General features: G+C 54.1%; 1 protein-coding gene across 3 annotated transcripts; it reads right to left on the minus strand.

The window, feature by feature from the left end:
* Positions 1 to 631: 631 nt before the first annotated feature.
* On the minus strand, positions 632 to 16,639 carry TCN2 (transcobalamin 2). 3 transcript variants are annotated; one of them, XR_003515160.1, is made up of 9 exons: positions 16,100 to 16,639; positions 12,616 to 12,808; positions 11,720 to 11,889; positions 8,909 to 9,070; positions 7,599 to 7,771; positions 7,289 to 7,475; positions 5,685 to 5,856; positions 3,313 to 5,324; positions 632 to 1,178 (listed from the first exon to the last, which is right to left on the minus strand). XR_003515160.1 is itself a non-coding variant. In XM_027566301.1 (9 exons), exons 1-9 carry the CDS (start codon positions 16,161 to 16,163, stop codon positions 1,117 to 1,119), a joined length of 1,299 nt encoding a protein of 432 aa, XP_027422102.1. In that variant the 5' UTR covers positions 16,164 to 16,632; the 3' UTR covers positions 632 to 1,116. The 3 variants fall into 3 exon arrangements, 2 of the variants coding, with proteins under 2 accessions (XP_027422102.1, XP_027422104.1); XM_027566301.1 differs by having other exon boundaries at positions 3,313 to 3,428; positions 16,100 to 16,632; XM_027566303.1 differs by lacking the exon at positions 16,100 to 16,639 and adding an exon at positions 12,922 to 13,247 and having other exon boundaries at positions 3,313 to 3,428.
* Between the last annotated feature and the right edge of the window lie 2,816 nt (positions 16,640 to 19,455).

Here is a 19,455-nt window from a genome sequence, read left to right on the forward strand (position 1 = left end):
CTTCACTAAAATCACATACATATATACTGACCCCCCCCCCCCACCTCTTTGGAGCAGTTTCTCAGAGCTATCTAAAATTCTGCCTCCCAGGCCATAGTCTCCATTTTGCCCCAAATAAAACTTAACTCCCTACTCTCATGTTACGCTTTTTTTTTTTTTAAGTCAACACAATCTTTGAGGGCCCTGGTTTTCAGTGTTTGCGTGGAAGAGCCTGGAGGCCTCCCCAGGTCTGTCTCCTAAATCACCAGCCCACACCCCAGGCCCGGGCCACTTCGGGCAAGTCACTCTCCCTCTCTGAGGCACTGATTTCCTCATCTGAAAGCAGAGAGGAAAAGAGAAACATCCAACCTCAGAGTTGTGCAAGAAAGCATCTAGCAAATACACACTCCTAAACAGGAATCTGCGTCACCACCACCAGCCTCGGTCCCCCAGGACCCAGAAGGATGCTCGCTCACCCTCCTCTGCTGCCCACGGGGCTGTCCCCCCTCCTCTGCATCACCACCACCAGCCTTGGTCCCCCAGGACCCAGAAGGATGCTCGCTCACCCTCCTCTGCTGCCCACGGGGCTGTCCCCCCTCCTCTGTTCCTGGCACCTGCACTGACTCCAAGCTCAAGGCATCAGGACGCTGGGCCACGTGCACAACCAACTCTTTAATCCTTCTAGAGGTGAGCTGAGAGCTCTGCAGAAACCCTCACCAGCCGCTACAACGCAGCCGGCTCTGGGGCGGCAGCCTGGACGACAGAGTGGAGAGCTAGGGTCAGGGCCGCAGGGCTGTCCTCAAGCGACCCCCATCGCAGAGCGAGCGGTACTCACGAGGCGGCCGGGGAGGAGTCCGAGACGTTTACGCCCTCCGGCCTGTGAGTGACCTTCTCGGGACACCCGCCGGGCCAGGTGGGACCAGACCCAGGCAGACAGACCTCCTCGGGGAGGTGCTGGGCTCCCTGCTCCAGGTGGGCGGTGGTTTAGGACTCCCGCAGGGCTGGCGGCTGTGGGATCCAGGGACAAGTGTGTAAGAGAAGGCAGCAGGATCAGGCGTGCGCCCATTACCGGGGTGTCTGGAGGGAGGGTGGGAGACAGGAAGTGTGGGAGGCAGCGGCGTGGGTGAGCCTGGGGGGCTACCAGCCAACCAGCCTCAGCTCGATGGTCTCTCCATCCTTGGGTCTGTAGTCAGCAATACCTGCAGAAAGAGGTTGGGGGGTGGGGGTTAACAGGGCAGAGTGTACCCCATCCTGACCTCACCTTCTAGACCCCTGCCCTGTAAAATGGGCTCAGGGCTCGGTGGTGGGAAACCCAGGTTCTGTGCAGAGCCAGTCTGGAGACTCTGAACTCAGTGTGACCTCAGGGTCGCTGAGACCCACAGGCTCACTTTGCAATGGCGTACCCCCCAGGGAGGTGGGAGGGCATGAGATGGCACCCTAATAACCATCATGGGGCCAAAGGAACCAGAGACCCTGACAACACTGATGGGCAGGGTCACCGTCTTCACGGTCCCCCCGAGGAGCCATCCAGAAGAGGGACCTGCTCGGGGAGGTCTGGGGAGAAGTAGGACCACGAGGGAAGTCAGCCTTCACTCACGAGGCACCATCCAGGCTCCAGCAGACTCCGGGGTTCAAGCCCCAGCTCTGTACTCATAGGGGTGTGGTTCTGGGCAGCTTATGTAACCTCTCCGAGCACTGGTGCTCCCATTTCTAAAACGAGGGTAGTCATGATACCAACAACCCAGCCTCCTTTTTCCCAGGGGAGCGGGCCTCCTGCTGGACCGGGGGGCCGGGTGGGGGAGGTAGAGGACACCACCGCCCACGTCTGCCTTGTGGCTGAGTCCATCAGGCTCTCCCCCTCGGCTACCTCCTCAATCCAGCCTTTATCGGTAATAGAGGCCAGATCCGGTCTCTCCATCTGTCGCCTCTTGGTTTTATTTCTCAATTTTTCCAGAAGCCAGGCAGGGAGAAAGATGGCTTTTTACTAGGCTCCCTCAGTCAGTCCCACCTTCTGTAAAGCACATGGCCCAATCCCCTGGCACATGGCAAGTGCCCCCTAGAAGTCCCAGATACCAGGAGCGGGGACAGATGATCCTTAAGAGTTTGTCCAGTGATAGGGCTGATGCTCAGGGATGCTATGATGGCGTGGGGCGTTAAAACTGGAGATGCGCTAAAGGCCCAGCGGGAGTTGATAAGCTGCGATCCACCCATCCCACTCCACACTGGGGCTGGGCCCTGACTGGCAAGCCAGGCTTTGCGACGGTCCCTTCTCTCTAGTCAGTGATGGGTGCAGAGGGGCGTCTCCTGGCAACAGGGAAGGGTCTAGGAACGCGCCTGAATCCCAAGTCCGCCTTCAGGATGCCAGGAGACGTGTGCTGGGCAATTCACAGACAAGTTTCCTGCCTCACAAAAGGGAGCAGCCCCGGGAAGACACCGAGCAGCTTCTCTGGAGGAGGAAGCCAGCAAAGAGAGGAGGAGGGTCGCAGGGAGGTGGGGCTGGGCCTGAAATCCTTACTCCCACTGGAATCTGGTCACAGGAGCCAAGAGATGAGCCAATGAAAGCTGCATCGTGGAAGCTAGTTCGTGTCACATTACTGTTCCTTGCAGCCCAAAGCACCCTGCTGGATGATATGGCCTATGTGGCTATTACAAAGAAAGGGGAAGATCTGCATATACCCGCATAGAAAGATGGCTACCATATGTTAAGGATGAAAAAGATAAACTGCAAAACGTGTATCGAGTTGTGCCATTCAATACGCCAGCCATTAGCCACATGTATCTACTGAGCACTGGAAAGGAACCAAAGAAAGATGCAAAATATGTCATCAATAATTTTGCGTTGATTACATCTTGGAATGATATTGGATGTACTGGATTAAATAACATGTATTGTTAATGTTAGTTTGATCAACTACAGAATTTAGGATTACATGTGACGAGGCTCACATTTTTTTTTCTATGGGACAGCACTGCTATAGAGTATGGCTTCATTTTCACGAAAAAACATATGTACATATTTTTTTAAATTACCTGGAAGAAAATATACCAGAAGTTAAAAAAAAAAAAAGTTAATCGCTGGGTAGTGGATTGTGGGCAATTTTAAATTTCTTCTTTTTTGCCTATCTGCTTTCCGAGAGTTGCCACAGTGACATACACAAAAGTTCTTAAGAATACAGTTAAATGTATTATATGCAAGCTTGAGTGTCAGCGGTGACCTGAGGCTGAGCACCAGGAAGGTTCTGGGGGAAAGCTGGGGTGAGTTGACGAAGCCTGGGTTCTGGGACAGGGCTGGGCTGGGGAACTCGTGCGCAGGGGGCTGGCCACCAGACTCACCTTGCTGCAAGGGGGTGTCAGGATCTCGGAGGACCTGCCAGAACTCACGTTCCCCAGCCTTTCTCCCCAGCACGGAGGTCAGGAAGGGGCCAGACAGGGAGGCCTGTGTTCTAAACCTACCAAAGGGACAGACAAAGAGAAAGAAAAGGTGACTTTTGCTCCCGTCGACCCAAGGGCAGAAGCTGAACCACTCACAGAAAACAAACCTTGCCCTCACTTTCAGGGCAGTACTGGCCAAGCCCTTCCTGGGCAGCCTCACCAGGCGCCCTTCCTCCACGCCTCCTCTCCAGCCCCCTAGACACCTCCCACTCTGGGGGCTGACCTTGCAGCAGGGTGAGAATCAGAAGCTGCCCACGCCCAGAGTGAGGCCAGCAGGAGGAAGAAGTAGAGCAGGTGAGACAGAGGCAGAGACACCAGTGGCGTTTTCGTGGCTCAGTTGTTGTTTAGTCGCTAAGTCGTGTCAGGCTCTTTGGGGATTCCATGGACTGTAACTCGAAAGGCTCCTCTGTCCATGGCATTTCCCAGGGAAAAGTACTAGAGTGGGTTGCCATTTCCTCCTCCAGGGGATCTTCCCGACCCAGAGATCGAACCCGAGTCTCCTGCATTGGCAGGCGGTTTTTTTTTTTTTTTACCACTGAGCCACCAGGGAAGCCCCCTCTGTGGCTCAGGGGCACCCCCATTCTCTCAGCTGGGCTGCTCAGTCTTCCCTCTGAGTCTACACACCCCATGCTGCCTGCTACTAGAAAGGCTTGGATTAGATTCCTGGCCTTTGCAACCAAGACACTCCACACCACCCCTTCCTGAGCATGGACACGGCTGCCAAAATGACTCTCTTCAAATGCTGTGGCTGTCCTCTCTCCTTATCAGTAGCATTGGCCTTGGAGATGGAGGGTTTTCATAGTTTTAAGAAACAGAAATGCCCTCAGGGTGACCTGGTCAAAGGGAAGGTTTTAGGGAGCAGCCCGTACCCAGGTCTCGGGGGCCATGTGGCTGCCCAGAGCGCTGCTGGCCTGCCTCACTCCATTGCTCTCTCCCCTCTTTCTGTCTCTTCCTCGCCGCCTGTCTCTTCCTCTCTCTCCTTCCAGAGTCCGGCTTTCTCTGCCGTGCACTCATGTGCCTCGAACATGCCTCCCTTCTGGCCCCTGAACCCAGCTCAGGCACCCTCTCTACCACCAAGAGAATCATTTCTCAGATTGGTATCCCTCACATTTTCTCAGAGGTCCTGCAGTTCTGAATAAAACTGTCCAAGTTGGGACTTCCCTGGTGGTCCGTGGTTGAGACTCTTCGCTTATACTGCAAGGGAGTGTGGGTTCGACTCTGCTATGGAAACTAAGATCCCACATGCTGTGGTGTGGCCAAAAAAAAAAGTTCAATTTTTTTTTCCATTTTGATGACAATGTCCAAACACGACCTTGGTAATCCCAGGTGGCTCAGTGATAAGGAATTTGCCTGCCAATTGCAGGAGATGTAAGAGATGCGGCTTCGATCCCTGCATTAGGAAGATCCCCTGGAGAAGGAAATGGCAACCCACTCCAGTATTCTTGCCTGAGAAATCCCACGGACAGAGGAGCCTGGCGGGCTACCGTCCATGGGGTCGCCAAAGAGTCAGACACGCCTGAGTGACTGAGTATGCACGTCTGCTAGGTGATCCCAGAGCCTGCCAAGGGCACCCGGTGTGTGTGGGCCCCGCGACGCGGCCATCAGCGCACTGCAGGCCACGAGGTCCGCTGGGAGGCACTCATCCTCTGGGCCGGATCCCCGCCGGGGACCCCTCCCATCTTATTCAGGTGTGGACACGGCGGGGCCCAGAGCAGCGCTCTGGAAACACTCATCTCAGATCCATCCCATCTCAGGGTGAGAAGCAAGAGGAAGGCCATTGTCCCACCACACTCTGCAGAAGGCTTGGCCAGGTGACTCCTTCATCACAGGGATCGGACCAGGATCGTTTGATACTAAAAAGTCTCATCCTTCTGAAAGCTAGCCTGTGTTGAGCACTTACTAAGTGCGTGACCCTGTGCACAAAAAGCATGTGTTAATACCATGTCCTGTCTGTGCCCTCATGCCCTAGCTCCCGAACGGGCCCTGGCGGGTGGGAGGTGAGGGGCACCATGCCGTCCTCATGAGCTGCAGGGAAGGCATCTGGCCTGGTCCCCAGCTGGAGAGCTGGGATTCCAGGGTCTGCCTTGGGAGCCTGCTCTCCCAACCCTGACGCCTGTTTCCACCACAGCATGGGGGCGCCGGGGGCGCAGCAGGTGGGAGAAAGCCTGGGCCTCTCCCGAGGGAGCCCTGTCTCCATCCCCTGCCTCACTGAGTCCTGTTTCGGGGGATGCCAGGTCGGGTCAGGCGAGGGCCGGGAGGTGGGGAGGTCTCACCTGAATCTTCCATGCTCCTGGGCGTTCTTCAGGATGTCTTCCAGGGAGGAGCCAGCAGGGACAGAGACAGAGTGTCTGTATGAAGGGGAGATGCCGGAGACCTTCAGCAAGACGTCAATGAACTTCGGGACTTTGGCCTGTGGCGGGGTCTCCAGAGCCGGTTCCAACAGGGCTGAGCCAGGGAGAGGGGAAGGGGCAGCCACTTTGAGGGTAGGGGGCCAGGCCTTAGTCCTCCTTTCTTTCCAGGAAGACACTGCAGCCCACTGGGACCTCCTCCTTCCCCTGGGTCCCCTCCCCGTCAATACCACCACCAATACCATCCAGCTGCTTTCCCAGCCTCCCCAGCCCCTCAGCTCCCACATCCCCCACCACCCAAGCTCAGGCCCCTCACTGGTTTCTCTGCTCCAGTGTCCCCCTCCCACCTACCTGCCCCCCTAGCAGCCCCGGGGGTTGTTAACTAGAACATACATCTGTTCATGTCATCCTCCGTTACTTCTGAGGGATCCCCTCCTTTTCATCCTCCTGCCTTCCTGCCACTCCAGCTCATCCTCCCAGACCCCACGCTGCAGTGAGACCCTCCCCTCAATTCCAGACTGTACGCCTCTGAGCCTTTGCCCTTGATGCCCCCTCCCCACTCTGCCTTCTGCCTCTCTTCTCCACTGGCAAATCCCACCCACCAACCCTAGTTCCTCCCTCAGATGAAGCCCTGATTCAGGCAGCTAACTTCATAATTCAGGGAGTCATTATGAGGTTGGGAGCTAATCAAAATGTTAGCTGGGGAGCTAATGTCTCTCCCCATCCATCCATCCACCCATCTATTCATCCATCTATCCATCTATTCATCCATCCATCCATCCATCTATTCATCCACCCATCCATCCATTCACCCATCCATCCATCCATCCATCTATTCATCCACCCATCCATCCATTCATCTATTCATCCATCCATCCATCCATCTATTCATCCATCCATCCATCCATTTATTCATCCATCCATCCATCCATCTATTAATCCATCCATCCATTCACCCATCCATCCATCCATTCATCTATGCACCCACCCATCCATCCCTCCATCCATCTATTCACCCATCCATCCATCTATGCACCCATCCATCCATTCATCTATTCATCCATCCATCCATCCATCTATTCATCCATCCATCCATTCACCCATCTATCCATCCATCCATCCATCTATTCACCCATCCATCCACCCATCCATCCATCCATCCATCCATCCCTCCATCCATCTATTCACCCATCCATCCACCCACCCATCCATCCATCTATGCACCCATCCATCCATCCATCTATTCATCCATCCATTCATTCATTCATTCAAACATTTCTGTACTGGGCATCACACAAGGGGCTGAAGAGTCACAGCAGGCCCAGAGCTCACCGTTTGGGGTCTCCCTCCCCATACTGAGCGTCTAGAACCTGTGAAGGCATCTTAGCTGCAGGTGTGTCCCACGCACACCTGCAAACCCCTGCTGACTCAGCAAATCAAGATGGAGCAAGATCCCCCCCACCCCCACTGGGACAGGGCGACTTCAATGCAGATTGAAAAGAGTGGGGCTTTTGTGAAAAGCCAGCTACCTCTTGGAGCCTGGCAGTCTGGGGAGATGAGATCCACATAGCTCTTCTGGTTCAGGACAGGCAGCAGCTGAGAGATCATGAGAGGGTTCTGGAAGGTCTTGTGCTGTAGGCTGGCCTGCAGAGCAGCCTTGGCTTTAAGGCAGGCTGTGCCCAGCTCCACCGAGGGCCTGAGGGAGCCCATCAGCAACTGGGGACAGAATGGGGAAGAGAAGGAGGAGGGGGGTCAGAGGGGCCGGGTCTTCCAGCCCCTGGCTGGTCCACTTCCCTCCAGCCACTAGGGTAGAGCATGGCCCCGGAGTCTCTTCCCCACCTGCAAAGCCAGAGGGGTGCTGTAGACATTCCCGAAGTAGCCCTCTGGGGTCTGGGCCTTCAGGATCTTCTCTTGCACTCTCTTGAGGGCCAGGTTGATCCGGTTTCTCTGCTTGGGGTTGAGGTTGGACAGCTCCAGACAGGAGAAGGCCATGCCTGCCATGGCCATGGTGTCTGCAGGGGACAAAGTGATGTCTTTGCTTTTTCATACACTGCCTAGGTTTGTCATAGCTTTTCTTCCAAGGAGCAAGCATCTTTTAATTTCGTGGTTGGGGAAACTAAGTTTCCAAAAGCTGTGCGGTATGGCCCCCCCCCACCCCCAAAAAACAAAAAACCACAAATGAACAAACAAAAAAACTCCCCTGGTAATTCTAAAGTGCAGGCAGGTTTGCAAGCGAGTGGTGTAGGATAAGGTCCTCTTGACCCTCCCTCCCCCAGTCTCTCTCACTGACCTCTATCCAGTGACTGACCATCCCAGTTTGCCATCCTGGGAACTGGGCAGACTGGGCTGAGTTGTTCCCCCTAGCTGGTGGAAACTTTAAAATGCTGCTCTGACCCTATTGCTCCCCTTCCTCCAGCCCTCCCGGGGCTGCCCATTACCCCGAGGTCCTTCCCTGGGCTGACCCTGCTTAACTCTGTCCCCTGTTAGTGGGAGATGCACCAGGGCAAGAGAGGGCCCTGGAGACCCACGTCACACAGGAAGGAAGCAGATCTGGAATCCAGGTCTCAGGCCTCCTGGTTCATTTTTGGTTGTTTTGTCCCTTCCCAGATTATTCGATGAGAACATCATAGCTGTGTGTCTAGCACTTTCTCCATGCTGGGCGCCATGCTATATCCTTTACTTATTAGACATCTCCTTGCATGAGGCAGGGCGCTCAGGGCCAGTGCACTGGGACAACCCTGAGGGATGGATTGGGGAGGGAGGTGGGAAGGGGATTCAGGATGGGGACACATGTACACCCATGGCTGATTCATGTCAATGTATGGCAAAACCCACTACAATATTGTAAATAGTCTCCAATTAAAATTAATTAATTAAAAAAAACCAGACATCTCTTACTGAGATGCTGCTGCGGGGGTTATTTTACCAGAGAAGCTGAGCTAGAAAGGCCAGCTGAGCTGCCCGGGGTGCCCTGCAGTAAGAGTGTGGTGGAGGATGCGGGGAGGAGAGTTGACTCACAGACCCTGCACCACAGTGAGCCCTCATTCCGCCTCCTAATGGACCCGAGAGGAGGGGTCCCAAGGAAAGGTGAGCCTGGGGCCAGGGGCTGCAGGGGCGCCAGCCTGGCCTTCAGGGTGCAGCCCACTCACCCACAGAGACGTGGTCCTGCAGGAGATGCGGCTTGTGTTCCACGGCGTACAGGAGCTTGCCCACCACACTGTCGTGGACTCGCTTCTGGTGGACACACAGGGCCAGGATGCCCAGGCTGTACTGGTAGTAGCTGGTGCGGGGGTGACCCTGGTGGTTGTGCCCTGGGAGCAAAAAAACCACGGGGTGGGAGCGTCACGCTTGCCCCTCCCAGCAACCAGCCACCTGCCAGCACCCTGACACCCTCCTTTGGGTGGTGAAAGTGAAAGTCGCTCAGTCGTGTCCAACTCTTTGCAACCCCATAGACTATACCCTCCATGGGATTCTCCAGGCCAGAATACTGGAGTGGGCAGGCTTTCCCTTTTCCAGGGATCTTCCCAACCCAGGGATCGAACCGGGGTCTCCTGCATTGCGAGCGGATTCTTTATCAACTGAGCTATCAGGGACCCTTCTTTTCTTCACCCGCTTGACTCATACTTGCTGAGACACCACTGAGTGTCAGGCACTGTGCCCGGAGGTGTGAACGGTGATGACAGGCCAAGCACAGCGCAGCCAGTGCTAGCTGAGGACTTGCTCAAACCCAGCTCAGGCAGCGACATGTCAGTATGCGGCTGGCTGTTCTCGTTTTCCGAACAAAAGTTTGCCTTCTCCCTGGGCCCCCAGAAGCAGGGGAATAACAAGTCTAGGTGAGATCAATTGCTGCTTCTTTAGGGAAAAAATCAGCCTGTGTTGTTTATCAAGCCACTTTAACTTTTTAGGTGTCCAAGTAGAAATCTGGTGTGGCAGTTTTTCCTAGAAGCCATAGGAGAGAAGATTTCCCTGGGGGTTGTGGTGGTTTCTATAAAGAAAGCTGAGCACCGAAGAACTGATGCTTTTGAACTGTGGTGTTGGAGAAGACCCTTGGACTGCAAGGAGATCCAACCAGTCCATCCTAAAGGAGATCAGTCCTGAATATTCATTGGAAGGACTGATGCTGAAGCTGAAACTCCAACACTTTGGCCATCTGATGCGAAGGACTGACTCACTGGAAAAGACCCTGATGCTGGGAAAGATTGAAGGCGGGAGGAGAAGGGAAAGACAGAGAATGAGATGATTAGATGGCATCACCGACCCAATGGACATGAGTTTGACTCAACTCCAGGAGTTGTTGATGGACAGGGAAGCCTGGTGTGCTGCAGTCCATTGGGTCACAAAGAGTGGGACACGACTGAGCAACTGAACTGAACTGCAGTGGGGTGGGGTCTGCCTGGGGAGGGAGGAAATGCTGAGTGCTGCCCTCTGCTGGTGGGGTGTGGGCACAACCTCGCCTCTGCCTCAGGGATATGCAATTGCTCTCCCACCTGAATTCTCCCTGTGAATTCTGAGCCGCTGAGAGGGCTGGCTGCCATGCTCATGAGACCATGATTATAACTGAATCGTGTACTGAGGTCCAAGGGGCTGAATAACAGAGGTCTCTGAATAGCTGGGGAGCCGGGGCAGGATTCTCTCTGAGGCAGTGACCCAGGGGAGGGAGGGAGGGAGGCAGAGGCCCACAGGAGTGAGCTAGAAGCGGAAGGAAACCTTCCAGATAGGGGGTTCCCTGGATCTGTCAAGACCCTGGTTTGCAAGGTGAGCTGAGAGATATGGCCGGGGTGACGAGAGCCCACAGAGGGGCGGACAAGTGGCTGGGCAGGGTCTGCAGAGGAGAAATAGGCAGACAGACTGAGCTTGAGGGCTGTGAGCACAGCAGCGAGCAGCTCCTGCAGGGTTTACGCAGCACTAACAGGATCAAATGTATATTTATTTTAGTAAAAAAAAATTTTTTTGGCCACACCTCGTGGTATGTGAGAACATAGTTCCTCAGTTCAGTTCAATTCAGTCGCTCAGCTGTGTCCGACTCTTTGCGACCCCATGAATCGCAGCACACCAGGCCTCCCTGTCCATCACCAACTCCCGCAGTTTACCCAAACTCATGTCTATTGAGTTGGTGATGCCATCCAGCCATCTCATCCTCCTCCTGCCCCCAATCCCTCCCAGCATCAGGGTCTTTTCCAATGAGTCAACTCTTCACATGAGGTGGCCAAAGTATTGAAGTTTCAGCTTCAGCATCAGTCCTTCCAATGAACACCCAGGACTGATCTCCTTTAGGATGGGCTGGTTGGATCTCCTTGCAGTCCATGGGACTCTCAAGTCTTCTCCAACACCACAGTTCAAAAGCATCAATTCTTTGGCACTCAGCCTTTTTCACAGTCCAACTCTCACATCCATACATGACTACTGGAAAAACCATAGCCTTGACTAGATGGACCTTTGTTGACAAAGTAACGTCTCTGCATTTTAATATGCTGGCTAGGTTGGTCATAACTTTCCTTCCAAGGAGTAAGTGTCTTTTAATTTCATGGCTGCAGTCACCATCTGCAGTGAGTACACGCCTCCTCTATTGGAAAGTGGAGTTTTAACCGCTGGGCTGCTGGGGCAGTTCCTAGGTTTATACTCTAAGTGCTCACTCTGTGTGGGCCGGGTTGAGTCAGGAGGCAGGAGAGGAAGCAGAGGGAGGCTAAGGAGTAAGGAGGCTGGGCAGTTGTCCAGAGGAGGATAATCAGACCAAGCTTGGTGGCTGAGCAGCAGGACTTGCCAACAGAATGCATGCAGGATGCAGGAAAGGCTTGATTAAGGATTCCCCCTGGAGCAGGCCCAAGCCTCGATAAATATCAAGACAGGCAGAGCGGAGGGCAGGAAAGAGGCTTGAGGAGAAAACCCAAAGCGCTGATGTGCACGTTCCATGATGCTGTCCGATGCGCCCTCCCTGCCCCTGGCAGCCCGCGCCTCCTCACCGATGGCCCTCTTCTCGTCCTCCAGGAACCGCTTCAGCTGGGAGACCAGCCTGTCCCCCTTGCGGCCTCCGATGAACTCGCAGTTGGCCCGGAGAGCCAGCAGGTAGAGGGCCAGCTGGCCCATAGAGGGCTTGGCCTCGGAGTCATTGTCATCCTTGTTGGAGGCAGGCCTAGGACCAAGCCAGGGAACAACACTTTTGTGAGAAAGGGCCTTCCCGGTGAGCCTGCCTTGGGGCACTCTCCCTGCCAATAGGACAAACTGGAAAAAAAAATTCCTAGTGGTTGGAAAGTTTCTGAGACCTGCCAGAAGCAGATGTAGTCAGCGATGTAAGTTGTGAGGTGTACATCACACATATTTCATAAAAATGACAAGTTGAACTCAAGGGCAAACTCTGAGAGCTCTTGAGTCCAAGTGACCTGTCTGGCCCCCCCACTGTGGCCACGCTTCCCCTGAAGCCTCCCTTTCTTCCTCTCCTCGCCCTGCGTCCACTTCCCAAGCAGGAGACGCTCTCTGACGGTCCTGACCCTTCACCCCTCATTCAAACTCCCAAGCTGGACCTCAGGACAAGCCCCTCCCCCCTTAATAGCCCCTGGAAAGGGAGCGCAGATAGTCCGATGCTGCCGCTGGGCTCAGTGTGAAAGAGTGCGGCCATGGATTAGTGATGTCTGCCTCAGTCGGGCAGAGGGCGGTACAAAGGCCGCACAAGGGCCCTGGATTGGGATCTCCAATCCGGTCAGATCAACCCCACTCCACAGATGGAGAGAGGCCCAGAGGAGGTGAAACTTGCCCTAAGGTCTCCCAACAAAGCAGAGGCAGGCCCAGACCGGAGCGCGGGTCTCCTGCCTCCTAGGATGAGGGGCTGCCCCGGAGAAAGGAGGAGAGAGCATGGCCGGACCTCAGGAGGCTCTGCTGGTAGCTGAGCTTGAGGCTGTGCAGGTAGTGGGCCTCCTTGGCCCCAGCCTGCAGGCTCGAGAGGCGCAGGCCCACGTAGATACTGGGGTTCAGCTGCTCCGGGGAGAGCCGGTCCATCCAGGGCAGGAGGCGCTGGCCCAGCCTCTCCACCAGCGTGCTGTCCACCTCGGTTATCTCTTAGGAAAGAGAAGAGGCCAAGTGAGGGTGCAGGGCGAGGCCACAGCAGCACCTTATCAAGGTATTTTCCAGGGAATAAACATCCCCACCTTTATGGCCACCGGCCACACACCTGACTGGTATGGGGGAGTCTGGTTGTAACAAGAGGCAGCCAGTATCCCGAAAGAGTGGCTGGAGTGGGCCAGGAAAGAGGTGGTGGGCCCAGGGCAGAAGCGGGTACCAGACAGCCACTCTGCCCATCAGAGACTGGCCAAGCGACGGGTGGTTCCCCAGGCACCGCGCCCCACCCGCCTTGGTCCTCACGCCAGCCCTGCCTGCGATGTAGGTGCTGGGAGCAAAGAGAAAACAGAAGTTCAAAGCTGTGGGCGTGTCCCACCCATTTACAGAAACTTCGGCCCACGTGGGAACAGGTTACAGATCCAGTTTTCAAAACATAAACAGACTCACAGATGTAGAAAACAAAACGAAAGTTACCGTGGGGAAAAGGGGAGAGAGGGATAAACTGGAAGATTGGGACTGACATGCACACACTGAAAACGTTAGTCACTCAGTCGTGTCCACCTCTTTGCAACCCCATGGACTGTAGCCCGCCAGGCTCCTCTGTCCCTGGGATCCTCCAGGCAAGAATACTGGAGCAGGTTGCCATTCCCTTCTCTAGGGGATCTTCCTGACCCAGGGATCTCACCCAAGTCTCGTGCATTGCAGGCAGATCCTTTACCATCTGAGCCACCAGGGAAGCCCATGTACATACTACTCTGTCTGTATATATATAAAACAGATAACTAAGTAAGGACTTACTGTATAGCACAGAGAACTTTACTCAATAGTCTGTATGATCTATATGGGAAAAAAAATCTTTAAAAAAAAGTGGACATAGGTATACACATAACTCATTAACTTTGCTGTACAGCAGAAATTAACACAACATTGTACATCAACTCTATTCCGATTACAAAAAAAAAACAACACTGCAGGCTGCCCGCTGGCTCACTGGGGCGGTCTGGTGAACTTCCTCGGGGGCAGGTCTCAGAATAATGCTTTTCCTGCCAACTGAGTTTAGGTGAGAAGGACCTGAGATCGGGAGCTAAACTGCTGGAAAGCCATCGTCATTGTCTGCAGCCATTTATCTGTGTGCTTTGGGATTCACCCACAAGGGAAGCAGAAGCCTCAGGGGTATTTCCCAGTCCAGCAGACAGGAGCCGGCCTCCCTTGGGGACGGGATCTGGGCTGAGCAGGTGGCCTTGGACTTTTGCCAGCTACTTCCTCCTAATTGGTTAATGGTGGCTCAGATGGTAAAGCATCTGCCTGCAATGCAGGAGACCCGGGTTCCATCCCTGGGTCAGGAAGATCCCCTGGAGGAAGGGAATGGCAACCCACTCCAGTATTCTTGCTTGGAGGATCCCATGGACAGAGGAGCCTGGCGGGCTACAGTCCATGGTTTCCAAAAGACACGACTGAGCGACTGCGATTTCACTTTCTTTCCTCCTAATTGCAGTGGGGATTCCAGCTGCTGGGCAGCTACCCCCCACCTGCCCCCACCCCCAAGAATGGAGCAAAGGAACTTGAGGGGAGGGTACTTCTCTTTTCCTTGCTCTTTCTCTGTGGCTTTCTGTGTGTCCACCGCCATTTCTATAGGAATTTCTCTCTCTTTCTCTCTGGATCTATCTCGTTCTCTCCATTTTTCAGCCAGTCTGTCTGCCTATTGGTCCTTCCACAGTTCTCTTTTCCTCTCCCTCTTCTTCAAACCGGAGAGGGAGCCCCTGGCCCAAGCCAGGGCTCCAACCTCCAGCGGGTGAGTCAGCTCTGGGATTAGAGAGACAGGAAGACAAGCTGGTGCTCTAAAGAGAGGCAGGTAAACCCGATTCAGTCTCAGCAGGAAGGAGCCGGGCAGATTCCCCCGAGGCAATAAAAGTGAGCCTGGGTGAGCGCGCTGCCCTCTGGGCCTGGGGTTCACAGGGCCGCCCAGTTCTGCCAGCTGAGGACTGGCTCTGACAATGGGAATTCCATGCAGGAGCTGGTGCTGGCATCCCTGTCATATTCACAACCACACGGGGCTTGAAGCTGGCAGAGCAGAAATGCTTGCGTCACACCAGGAAGAAGGCCGGGGAGCATTTTCAACCCCTTTTACGAGTGAGGGAATGAGACTGGGGGCGACTAAATGGCCTGGCAGCAGTGGGCTGTACCCCCAAACCCAGCCCAGCACTCTAAAGGGGTCAAGCCTATGGATGAATTGTTGAAAGGCTCATACCCAACAGAGGGTCCTGGGTCACCCCTGGGGACTGTCTGGACAGGAACCAAGAGCCAAGGGCTTGAGAGGTCAGAGACTCCTGGTGCCAGGGGAAGACCCTGACCTGGAGTTCTCAGAACCAAGTTCCAGCCAAGTCCTGGAAAGCCAAGGTGCCTTGGGCAGGCAGGTCACCTGGTCCCTATGACCCTTGACCGCTTCATCTGTCACCTGGACACAAGTGAGCCTGCCTCTCGGTTTCTCCATGGGTCACAAGAGATCCTGCTGCTGGGTGCCTCCCTTCCTGCCTCTGTTTCCTGCGGGGCTCCAGGGCGTCAGCAGCCCTGAGCCTGTGTGCTCTGACTCCCAGACAGGCCCTGAGAGGCCCCCGGGGGAGCAGGCAGGCCCCTGGATGTGGAGTGCAAAGCTAATGCCTTGGCGTCCTCACACCCCGGGTCTCCACCTGCTCACTTTCCCTCTGTCTGGGGTGGCCCCCCCTGCCCCCCACACTCCTCTCCTCGCCGCCACCAGCGCCTTTTCCTCCTTTGGGTCTCAGTTCCTGCATCGCCTCCTGGTCCTCGGAAATCCCACCCTTTCTCCCTGAATTGGCGGCACCCAGCTCTCTCCCTCCAGGCCGGGGGCTTCCTTTGGCCACAGCCCCCAAGCCCAGCACTGACTCGCCTCTTGACCACTGTCCCTTTCACTAGAACGGAAGCTCTATCTAGCTGGGGCAGGGCTGGGACCCCTTTCTTGCTCCCTGTTTTTTCTCCAAAGCCTAGTCCCACACTTGGCATAGCGAAGGCTCGGTCAACATTTACTGAATGAATAATCAACAAATGACTGATGTCATGGAAGCGATCTTGTCTGGTAGCAAGTCAGACGTAGAGTTCATCTCAACACAGCGCGCTAAACGCGTTGAGGTTCAGGGAAGTCCAAACTGCCGTGGGAGCCCCGAGGGGCGGCTAAGTCACCCCCCAAACACACATCCGAGCCTTGGTTTCTCCCCTTGTATAATGAGGGGCTGGGACAAGATGGTCCTCTCTCCAGGTTAGATCCAGTTACTCACCGCAGATGTTGGCTAGCGCTCCCAGGCCCCCCAGCAGGAAGAGGAGGGCCCCGAGGTGCCCCATGGCAGGAGCAGGGGGTGGACAGCAGGCGGGGAGCGGGACAGGCTCCTAGGGCTGGCCGGGTAGAGAGAGGCTCTCCTGACCACAGTGGTCACTGCTCCGAAAGAGGCAGCTTCCTGTCACTGATTAATCCCTCCACGCCCGGCAGCACATTGCTACGTCAGCAGAGGGAAAAGGGAAAAGGTCTGTAGCTGAGGGGAAAGGGAGGCCAAAGAACAGGGGAAGGAAGGGCAGAGCAGCGCGGGCCTTCCTGGAGGCGGGGGCAGGGGCGAGTGCGGCCAGCCACACTTTCCCCGCCGCCCGAAGAGCCCTGGATGGGGGTGCAGAACGTCTGACTGCTGAGTCTGTCCAGCCACGCCTGTCTGTATGCCCTCGGTAGACACGGTAGGCTAGGGTGCCTACCTGCTACCCCTCCCAGAAGGAGCCCCTGAAACTGCCCACCCCGGCCTGGGACAGGAGAACGGGACTGGGAGCTGGGACAGTCACGTGAGCAGTCAGCTGTTCTCTGCCCGCCTGCTCAGAGGGGGCGCGGCCGCGGGACCCGGACCAGACCGCCCAGTTTTCTCAACCAACCGGAAAGATGGGCGCCTCCTGGGAGACAAAACAAAGCAATTTAGGGAGCGAGATTTAATCGTTAGACACAGGAAGCCACGGTTAGCAGGGCCACTTGCAAGGACTAGGAAAGTCACCTAGAAATAGTCTCTGCGAGGAGAAGAGAGAACAAAGGCTTCCCCGTCCACCAAGCCCCACAGAAGAATCTGTGTCCAAGAGTTAGCTCTGGAGGTGCTGTGTTACCTTGGCCTCTCTGAGTCTGAAATGGTTTCTCTTGTGTGAGTCAAAAGGGTTGGAGGAGACCATTCTAATTAAGCTCCCTTCCAGCTCAACCTTAGACCTTAAAACATCTTTAATCACTTGCAAATACAATTTTTTTCTACAATCATTTTATGGGTAATTGCCATGGTTCATTTTTTCAAGATAATCTGGTTTTGTGCCTGACTTCTCACAAGCCAATAAATACAGACATAAATAAATACAGATACGTGCATCTGTTCACGGAAGTACTTTGCAAATACAGAATTAGACTGTCCGGTGCAAGGAGGCTGGGTGTTGCCCATCAGGGTGAAGCTCTCCTGCAGCCCCTCGGGTTCAGACTTTCAGGGGGACCTTGGAACTCTGGGGGCAACAGAGCGGTCATGGTCTGGGACAGGGCTGCCCGGCTCCCCAACCCTCGGCAATGATTCTGTCTCCTGCCATCTCCACACAGCAGCCTCTGTGAGAAGCAGCTTCCTTGGGAGAGTCACCACCTCCGCCCCCTGAGAACTTGAAGGTGCCGCTGGTGACTAGCCGGGGAGGGGGTGCATTTCCATAAATAGTAGAAATAGACCGACTGACTGGGGGTGGAATGTTTTAGGTAATGCGGTCAGGGGAAGTGAAAAAGGAAATGATAATCGTTTGGTTCAGGACTTCTGTCTGGGGGGTCTGGAGCTGGGAACGTGGCTTCCCAGGTGGCTCAGGGGTAAATAATCTACCTGTCAATGCAGGAGACATGGGTTTGATCCCTAGGTAGGGAAGATCCCCTGGAGAAGGGAATAGCAACCCACTCCAGTACTCTTGCCTGGAGAATCCCATGGACAAAAGAAGCCTGGCGGGCTACAGTCCATGGGGTCGCAAAAGAGTTGGACACAACTGAGCGACTAAACAACAGCAACAAGCCGAGAAAGTAAACACTGGCTTGGAACGGGCAGGTAAAAGTTTGCGTGTCTGGGCATCAGGCAGGCACAGACACAGCCAGCTGCGACATAAACAGGAAGCATCACTTCTCCCAAGGTCACATCACAGCTGTAAAGTGTCCCAGTAACCATGCTGTTTGAGTGACTATTACTTTTTTTACCGGGATTTCTTTTTCCCCCTAAAATCACAAACCATCAGTAATTTGCTGTTTGAAATTGTTAGTAAGAAAGACAGTATCGGAGGCGCCAAGTCCCTTTGGCAAGGGAAGCTGCTCCAGTATGTATTTTCCGGACTCAGCAGTCCCTGCCTGCCTCAACTTTGTAGTTTTCAGGTAAACAGGATACTTTGCTGTCCAGACCTCAAGCTGACCCTTCTCATGCAGCCCTGCGCTGTGTTAAACCCACCAAAATACTGCTTGATTGGGACTTCCCTGGCAGTCCAGTGGTTAAAACTCCTCGCTTGGGGTGCGGGTTCCATCCCTGGTTAGGCAACTAAGATCCCCAATGCATGTGGCCAAAACAATTAAAACTAAAAATACTGTTTGGTTTACATTTTACCTAACCCAACCCTTCACCCAAATCCTGTAATAACCTTTCTCTTTGTGTGGTCAGACCCCCACAGTTCCTCCACCTCATCTCAGTGGATCAATTGAGCTGATTCTGTTAGGTTAAAGTGTTCTTAGTGGTCTCAGAATGACTGGGCTAGGACACAGCCTAAGAAGGAATCCAACAGGGAAAGAAAGTTACATTGTATCTATGAACCAGGAAACATTGCACAGCACAGGGAATACAGCCAGTATTTTGTCAGAACTAAACATGGAGTACAGCCTTTAAAATTTTTGAATCACTATGTTGTACCCCTGAAACTTATACGACATTGTACGTCAACTATACTTCAATTTAAAAAAAATGGTGAAAAAATATATGCATGATGGTGGCACGAGGAGAATGAATATAACAAATGCATGACTGTATGGTCACATACGGGATATCCATTCTCGTAATTAAAAGTGAGTTGGGAAGACCCCCTGGAGAAGGAAATGGCTCCAGTACTCTTGCCTAGAGAATCTATGGACAGAGGAGCCTGGCGGGCTACAGTCCATGGAGTCCCAGAATCGGACACGACTGAGCAACTAACATCCTCACCTTCACATTAAAATCTTAGAGCCCATTTAACGTAGAAAGATGTTCATAATTAATCTTAAATTATAAAAATGATGTAAGTAACACATGTGGGTTGCACAAAAAATTAGAAAACATGTTAAGGGAGAAGAAGGAGATAGAGGAGGCAGTCCAGTGGCTAAGACCCTGCTCCCAATGCAGGAGGCCCGGGTCCCATCCCTGGTCAGGGAACTAGATCCCACACGTCACAACTAGGAGTTTGCATGCTGCAACTGAAGACCCCGCATCGCCACAGTGAAGATCAAAGACGCCCTGTGCCACAACCAAGACCTGGACAGCCGAATAAATAAGTAAATATTTCAAAAAGAGTGGCGGAAAGAGTGCTGACTTCAGAAACTTCTATAGCCAGTGAGGTCTGTAAGAATAAAGGTAAACGGACCCGC

This window comes from Bos indicus x Bos taurus, chromosome 17, assembly GCF_003369695.1.
Source record: "Bos indicus x Bos taurus breed Angus x Brahman F1 hybrid chromosome 17, Bos_hybrid_MaternalHap_v2.0, whole genome shotgun sequence".
Taxonomy (NCBI): Eukaryota; Metazoa; Chordata; class Mammalia; order Artiodactyla; family Bovidae; genus Bos; species Bos indicus x Bos taurus.

Excerpts from the sequence above, each read along its gene's own strand:
- TCN2 (XM_027566301.1), bottom strand. The coding sequence starts at position 16,163 with ATGGGGCACCTCGGGGCCCTCCTCTTCCTGCTGGGGGGCCTGGGAGCG. Across the intron at positions 11,890-12,615 it reads TACCAGCAGAGCCTCCTGAG|GCCTGCCTCCAACAAGGATG; the intron begins GTCCGGCCATGC and ends GCTTGGTCCTAG. Across the intron at positions 7,772-8,908 it reads GCAGGACCACGTCTCTGTGG|ACACCATGGCCATGGCAGGC; the intron begins GTGAGTGGGCTG and ends TGTCCCCTGCAG.